The 7,660-nt window shown below is 43.0% G+C and overlaps 3 protein-coding genes across 3 annotated transcripts; all 3 read right to left on the reverse strand.

Moving 5' to 3' along the window:
* Positions 1-103: 103 nt before the first annotated feature.
* TEOVI_000680100 (ESAG8-associated protein, putative) lies at positions 104-1,786 on the reverse strand (the record flags this gene model as incomplete). The annotated part of the gene is made up of 1 exon (XM_067222860.1): positions 104-1,786. The coding sequence occupies one exon, from the start codon at positions 1,784-1,786 to the stop codon at positions 104-106; it is 1,683 nt and encodes a 560-aa protein (XP_067078961.1).
* A 1,005-nt stretch (positions 1,787-2,791) lies between these two features.
* TEOVI_000680200 (Rio2, N-terminal/RIO1 family, putative) lies at positions 2,792-4,228 on the reverse strand (the record flags this gene model as incomplete). The annotated part of the gene is made up of 1 exon (XM_067222861.1): positions 2,792-4,228. The coding sequence occupies one exon, from the start codon at positions 4,226-4,228 to the stop codon at positions 2,792-2,794; it is 1,437 nt and encodes a 478-aa protein (XP_067078962.1).
* A 1,536-nt stretch (positions 4,229-5,764) lies between these two features.
* TEOVI_000680300 (GTPase activating protein, conserved) lies at positions 5,765-7,111 on the reverse strand (the record flags this gene model as incomplete). Its single annotated transcript, XM_067222862.1, has 1 exon — positions 5,765-7,111. The coding sequence occupies one exon, from the start codon at positions 7,109-7,111 to the stop codon at positions 5,765-5,767; it is 1,347 nt and encodes a 448-aa protein (XP_067078963.1).
* Between the last annotated feature and the right edge of the window lie 549 nt (positions 7,112-7,660).

Consider the following 7,660-nt stretch of genomic DNA (forward strand, 5'->3'; position numbering starts at 1 on the left):
TTATAAACTAACGGACTTTTGCAGTCATTGAAACCTTCTCTCTCCCTCTCCCTCTCCCTCTCCCTCCCAATATGCGTAACTGCAAAAGAAGTGACGCCGCACATTAGTCGCTGCAAAAGTCCGCCTTTAAATGTACTCTGCATTTGAGTCTGAATTGAAGCGTCCTCACGAGACGAGACACGTTGGGGTGACCGCTTGTCCCCTCCTGGCGATGTATGTTGTAATACACAACACAAATCGTCCTATCGAACGTGTAGTGCACGTCCACAAGCTCAAACGGAAGGTTGAGGAATTTGAAGTGTTTTCGGCATTCCACAATAGCGGCCTCACGCTCTACGGCAAGAAGTTGCAGCTGCACCGCATCCCCCGGGGTGTCCATACAACGAATAATGCTGCCATCGAAAATACCGCGCTCCACATCGCCCGATGATTTGGTAATGGTTATGTTTGCTGTTGCACTTGTTCCATTAGATCCACTACCATCTGCTGGGTGACGAAGCACATAAGAGCACAATCCGGCATCCTTATATGCGACATTATCGTATGGACTACGGCTAGCGCGTACCGCAACAAGGTATCGCTTTCCCGGTACTGGAGGTGGAAAAGCGGGGTTAGGTTTGAACCGCATGATGTTTCCTTTACCGAAATCAATAACAACCATTTCCTTATGGAATAACGACGATGCAAGACGACGTGTTGTGGGTCCAGCAACAGTATTCTGGGGCGTTGTTGCAAGCGGTGAGGGCGATACTGACGGTTCCGAGGGACGCGCAAGTGGAATAACTTTAAATGTTTGAGCAGCAGAAGGTGTAGGACGGGAAGAAGGAACAAGGGGCACAGTATTCACAGCATCTCGCGCACCAGACTGCCCATCCACTCCATCCTGCGCGGTAGCCCCAAGCAGAAGGTGTAGTTTGTCAACAGGTACCCGCCTACCAGCAACTGCAACCAATGGTGTGGTACCGTGAGTAACGCGCGTGGCGGTGTGATTGCGCTCAGGTTGGGGTTTCGGACGCGGAGCGGTTTCGCACCAGGCAGAACCGAGTAAATGTGATCGATCACTTGGTTGTTGATGTACCTGCTTCTGATATGAGCAGTGATCTTGCGGGCAGTGCCGAGATTCTTGACCCTGCAACCGTGGATTAAATATTTGCGTCGAGGACATTTCGGTCGGGCGGTAGCTATCAAGGCAATCCTCGTCATCACTCTCTTGCAGCACGTTGCCAACAAGCGGAACCCCCTCTATGCTATCATTTAGGTTACGTGCTAGCCTAGGTGCTTCCATGCTTTCGTGAAACAGTTCCGAGACCTTTCCGTGGTTGCCCGTTACTCCCCCTTGACGCTTCACATTTGGAGTGAAGAAGCCGTTATCCCTTCCGTCAAAGACGTCACTCTCATCTAAAAGCAGGAAATCAATTCCATTCATGCCTACGGGGTAATCTCTGTTTGCCGAGTTCATCATATATTTATTTCCTGGTGTTAGTCCTGTATGGCATTGTTGTTGCTGATATGTAACCTCTTTCATAGGCGTGCAACAATCATTCACTCGGGGAATATTATGAAACTGTTGCTGCTGATGCTGTTCCTGGTGTTGTTGCTGCTTACGAAAGCAGGTATGACTGCTATTACGTCGGCAACCTCCCTTACCGTCATTCAACCGACCAAAAGATCCCGGTGGGATGTTCTCCTTATTCTCCGTGTCTATGCCGCTGCTGCCGATGTTTGTGATTTCCTGCAGAAACGAAGAAAAAGTATTGAAACACGGCGAAGGCTGAAAGTGGGACATTTCTATTGGAAAAACAATCTTGTAGCGTCTCTGTGTGTTCTTGCTATTGCTATTGCTATTGCTATTTTTCTTTCACTTCTTTCCTTGTTTCTGGCTTTAATTTATAGAAAGTATTTTTATATATGGCTCCTCACTTGCAACTGCGAACGAGAGTGTCTTTCTTTACTGTAGCTGTTCCCTTGCTTCTTCGTTCCCCCCTCTTTTTTCTTTATCCTTGTATCTGATTTGGTCTGTTTTCTAGTGAAAAAAAAATGTTATTATTTTTTTGTTTTTTTTTGTTTTATGAAAGAGTCGGTTTTGCTTTTACGTTTTCTTCCGTCGTGCGATTGCGTGCACAAAAGAAAACTCAAATCAACCAACCAAAAAATATATAAATAATTAAAAACGTAAAAAAAAAAGTAGGTGTGTGTGTGTATGTAAACTGTAATCTAAAAAGGTGTAGTGCTATTTTATAGATCTAGAAACGTTATCGCCGAAATAACTACAAGTCAAAACAATTTTTTTAAAATATATATATATCGAAGAGAGGAAGAAAAGGATGAAGTACAAAACTCCAAGATGTGGAACAGTCTGAGAAAGTGGGAAGTATTAGGAATGTGTAGAAAGAGCACCCACACTCCTAAATACAAGCAGTTTTTTTAATTCAGGTGTGAAGTGATGTGAAGCAATAGGTAAAATGATGTTAACTTTCTTCGTTACTACCACAAGTTACGGAAATACCCATAATACAGGTCCGTAAATAAATTAAATTATTTACTTACATTCCCCTTCATCCGCACACTCCTTTGTACTATCACATACTTGCTCACACCTTTCTCCTCTGCGTGCCAGAGGTTCAACCGTACTTCTGTTTAATTTTACCTTTTAACCGTTTTGAGTTCCAGTGGGGTGTGCGTATGACTCAGCGTCGACAGAAGACAAAAAAAAGGGATGAGGAAAAGGGAACAAATAGTTGGTTCCCTAACGGAACCAAAAACAAAAATGCCTTCCATCCCCTAACAAATATTAGTCAAAGAGTCCTTCATTTTCCGCATGCTTCAGTTTCCTACGTATTTTCTGCTTTTGACGTCCTTTCTGCACGTTACGGTGGAGACCCTTGTCGAACTGTTGATTATCTTTTCGACGAATGCGACGTCTAACTTCCGACCGTACGTGCGATTCATTAAGAGTACCATCTGGGAGGTAGTTCGGATTCAAGTGCTGCTGCCTACGCTGTTGAGCAGCCACATTTATTGCACTGTCAATGGAGCGCGCATCGCTATCGGATTCTTCATCCCCTACTTCACTATCATCCTCTCCTGTTTTTGCCTCATCACATACAACTTCGAGGTCTGCATAAGAAATTTTTGCACCTGCATCCCTTTCAGCAGAATCATTTCCTTCCACTTCCACCGGTTCTTTTACGCGTTTCTCCTCTGTATTGTCCTCTTCGCCACCGCTTTCACTCTCGGTTTCATCGGCTTCAATTACCTGTTGGGCCTCCAGTAGTCGTTCGAGTTCACTTTGCTGTTTCCTGCTGAAGCATCCGCTTGCAAACACCACACGATCCAAATCTCCTTTACGAATAACGTCGTTCTCAAGCGTCGGGTAAAACAACGTTTTTACTTTAAAACGACGATGAAAAAAATTGGCAAGATTATGAACGTCCCGATCAAACAAATCACTAGCGTTGGGATGATTGGTCGACACCATCTGCGGAAAGTCTATAACAATCACTCGTAATTCTTCGGTTACCATAAGGTTAAACTCGTTAAAATCACCATGGATAAGGCCATGCTCAGCAAGTTTTACCATCAGATCAAGACAACGACGATATACCAACTCGGCATCACCCAAAACGTTAATGTTGTTAAGGGTCGTTCCGCCCACTAACTCCATTAGCAGAGCATGTCTGTTTTGATCAATTGGTTTAGGCACTGGGAAACCTTCGTCATAAAGAGTTCGCATGAATGCATACTCCTTCTCTGCCGCCAGACGTGAAAGATAAAACCAACTCTCACCATGCCGACGCCGTCCATTTTTATAATCGCGGTTACGACTGACAGTACGAAAACTACAGCGGCCGAGGCGTTGAAGCTTCAGCACACACTCACGACCCGCTTCGTCTTGAACGAGGATAATATCAGATTCCTTCCCACAACCAATGCGGTGGCCTACACCCGCAACAGTGCCACGTTTGCTCAACGTGCTAAGCGCCAAATAATCGTATGCGGTGTACTTCATGGCAAACCCGTCATACATGGTGTTTTCGTGGTGAATCATTTTGTGTTTAAGAAGGTTCTGTAGTCGTTTGCGGCACCCGCCGTGTGGAAGTTGCGCAATTCGCTCAATGAGTGCAGTAGGAGCCACATCATGATTTCGCATAGTCATTTCAAGCGCCGTAAGCACTCGAAAATCCTCATTTTCAAGAAAGCGAAGGAGTGAGACGTCAAGTTTGACCATCCCTTCCTCCCCCTTCGGTACCTAAACTGTGAATTTCACAAAAAATTTCCTGTCACTCTTTCCCAATCCTTTGTTTTTATTTTAAAAAAAAATTAAATTACTTTATTACTTATTATTACTATATTACTCTTAAAGATCCACTCAAGCGAAGTGTAGCACAGCTGCACCACCTCTCCCCGTCACCACTTATACTGTGGAATGTAACGGAATTCGGTAATATTATTGTGTCTATGTCCAATTGTAAAGAGAAATAAAAGTATAAATAGAAAAGCAACATATCACTAAAGCATATTTGACGCACATTATGAAGAATGAATATTATTACACACATCGGAGAGGCACCCCAAAAGTCGTATTATTGTTAACTCTAATGGTGTTATTATCATCCTCACACTGTCGTGCCAACACAAAGAAGTAAAAAGAAAGAGAGGAGGAAATATATAACAAAGAAAAATTAATAAATGAAACATTACATCACAAACGTGCGTGCGGAAAACTTTCCCCCTTTCCCTTAACATCTTCCCCTTCTTTTACCTTTTCTTTTGAAGAGGTTTCAGATCGCCTTCCCGCGTTGACCGCCACAAAGTACGAATAAGCAGTTGCAACAACGATAAGCAAAAAAAAAAAAAACACGACAGGACCACTGAATCAAAGACCTTCACCATCCGACAGCAAGTCATAAAACTTTTTATGTGAGCAACAGACGTAAACACCTTCAAGAGAACGACAAATTTCCCTTGATAGAATAAAAGATATATTTTTCCTTATTTATTTTTTTTGTATTTGAACAAGCACCTGAACCGCTAACAAACAAAGAGTAAAAGCACATAAGATACATTTGCATTTCATAAACTCGATGATGCTGCCGGTCACAATGAATAAAAACAGAAACAACGGCAACTGTAGCAACAACAAGGGCCAATATATCATAATGACCAATCGAGCATAGTAGCATCTGGAGTGTAATACCAGACGGGGTTAAAAGGTAGAAAAAAAAATGGAAAAAAAACATAGATGAAATGGGAGACGGGGATGTGGTGGAACTGCAACAATAACAAAAAAAAGAAATGCATCCACAAAAGTAGATGAAAAAAGTACGGTTAAGTGAAATGAAGCAAAACGATGCGCAAGTTCGGAATAACTGGATAAAATTAAAGGGACGAAAGGAAAATCAAAAAGATATCAAAAGAAAATACCTCAAATAAGGGTAACAGCAAAGCAAAAAAAAGAAACAAGAGAGGAGAGGAGAGGAAAATAGAAACAAAAAGTTGGTTCATTAATTTTTCTATTTCATGCACCCCATCTACTGGCTTTCGCATCGTCGTAGTCGTTGGAAACCCAACATCTTACTTGAATGCATTGCATTGAAAAGGTTACAACACTATATAAATTCTCCTCGTCCCCCCTTAACTTTCGCCATTTTACACTCAATCACCCAGTTTCATTTCATTTCATCATGAGCCGTAAATTCAGCATTCCTCTTTTCAAATCCCTCGCTTTGTTTTATTTTTATTTTTAAAACAATCAACTCATTTGCTACTGCGCGAGATGTGCAAGGGCGCTATTGTACAATTTTTGCATGACTATTCCCTGCGAAACAATTGCGCTGATATCGCGGTCACTCAGTTCATTGGAAGGAAGATTTTGCAAAAACTTTATTGCAACGCAATAATCATTTTCCTGTAGAAGCGCAGCTGACCACCATTGCAGAAATGCGGCGCATGTGTAAACATGAGTGGTGCACCAATCCTTTTCCTCATCAGCGAGATATGCATCCCACAAGCGTAGTACTTGTGTAGCATTAAGCTCACGCAAAAGTAGGCAATTCATCCACCTAAATGAAAACTGCTTAAAGTCAATTTGCAGATCATTCCTGAGGTGGTTATAAAGTTTCACATTTACTGCTCGAACAACAGCTTCCAGTTTCTCCACCATGCTATGCAAACCGCGCTGGTCGTACGTATAGTTCTCTTGAATAGCGCTTAGGAAGTAGGAAACCATCCAATATGTATCCGCTTCAATGGTACTCACCCATTCCTCGTCACTAATCACCTCCACAGAAAGTAGCGCACCCACCTCCTCGGGATCAAGTGTGTAGAGATCTGCCACTGTCTTTGTCCTACAAACCCTATTTGCCAGTACAACACTAATAAACGGAATTGTAAAATCATCCATTCCTTGCACATAACCGCAGGCGGGATGACGTAGTGCCCATATGTACAAGCAGCGTTCCACAGACAACATTACTCGCCTGTTGCTAAGAAATGCCAAACCAGCTGCCATACGCGGAATATCCTTTCGAATTTGTTTCAATATTGAAAGCTCCGAGTCACTGGGAGTGTTCAAGGAAGAAGAACCGAAACCGGAAGCCCCACTGCGAAAGGAAGGCCAGAGAGATGAACCACCACTGCCAGATTCCCCGCCAGGCGCATTACCTACCGAATCTCCCACTGCTGCAAAAGCAGCATCCCAGTCAGTAGACCCGTAACTGCTTTGCATGTATCCCACATATTCCTGTCGCTTACGCGTAAGAACTGCAGCACGGTTCAGGCTCGATGGTTGAAGGTGCCCAGTCAAGTAACACCACACCTCGTAACGAAAACCAGCGGGACAACCACTTCGACTTAAACCGCGCAGTTCATCAATGGGGACGGGGTCACGTGACAATATATCTCGCACGAATTCCTCGTCATATCTGGATTCCTCCTCGTGATGCGCCTTTGACTTCTTTTCTGCTGTATCTGTTGTACTCTCACAGTTACGAACCTCACTGCTGCGTGCCTGCAAACATTCAACACTCACTTTGTTCTTTGTGTTGTCTGCACCTCGTTCATCAGCAGCTGTAAACTGGCGCAGCACCGCTTCCAAACCGCGTTGGAGCATCTACAGTAACTGATTCCACGACTTGATAGTGCGGAAAATGAATAATAAAATTTTTGTGGGCGTATGAGTACGTAACGTTGGTGTTAAGAAAAAAAAAAAGAAAAAAAAAGTAAGCACCAGTTAAAAAAAAAAAAAAGAAAAATGGACAAATAAAAAAAATGGTAGTTAATGGGGAATAGTAGTTCAAGTACACCATAAACAATCGCAATGAACCGGGAAGGTACTTTGGGAAAATACAAATAAAAGGAGGTTCAACAGAACTGGTTGTCCAACAGCAACTTCACGTAATAGATAAGCACCTCCAACCATCGCATTAAGGTTCGACCAATCATGATATTTACTGAGGGGGGAAAAAAAAACGATACTTACCGTGTCATTTTTCAACACCGCCACACCGGCTCCGCAAACGAAACATCCCTTTTCCACCGGCATCCCAATGCAGCACCATTAGTTACTCTGGTGCACACCACTTGCATCTCTCCCGAAACTTCAACTTTTCCATGCAGACACGTAACACATAAATATATATATATATATATATTTATTTAT

Source organism: Trypanosoma equiperdum, assembly GCF_001457755.1.
Source record: "Trypanosoma equiperdum strain OVI genome assembly, contig: ctg_1711, whole genome shotgun sequence".
In the NCBI taxonomy this organism is placed as follows: Eukaryota; Euglenozoa; class Kinetoplastea; order Trypanosomatida; family Trypanosomatidae; genus Trypanosoma; species Trypanosoma equiperdum.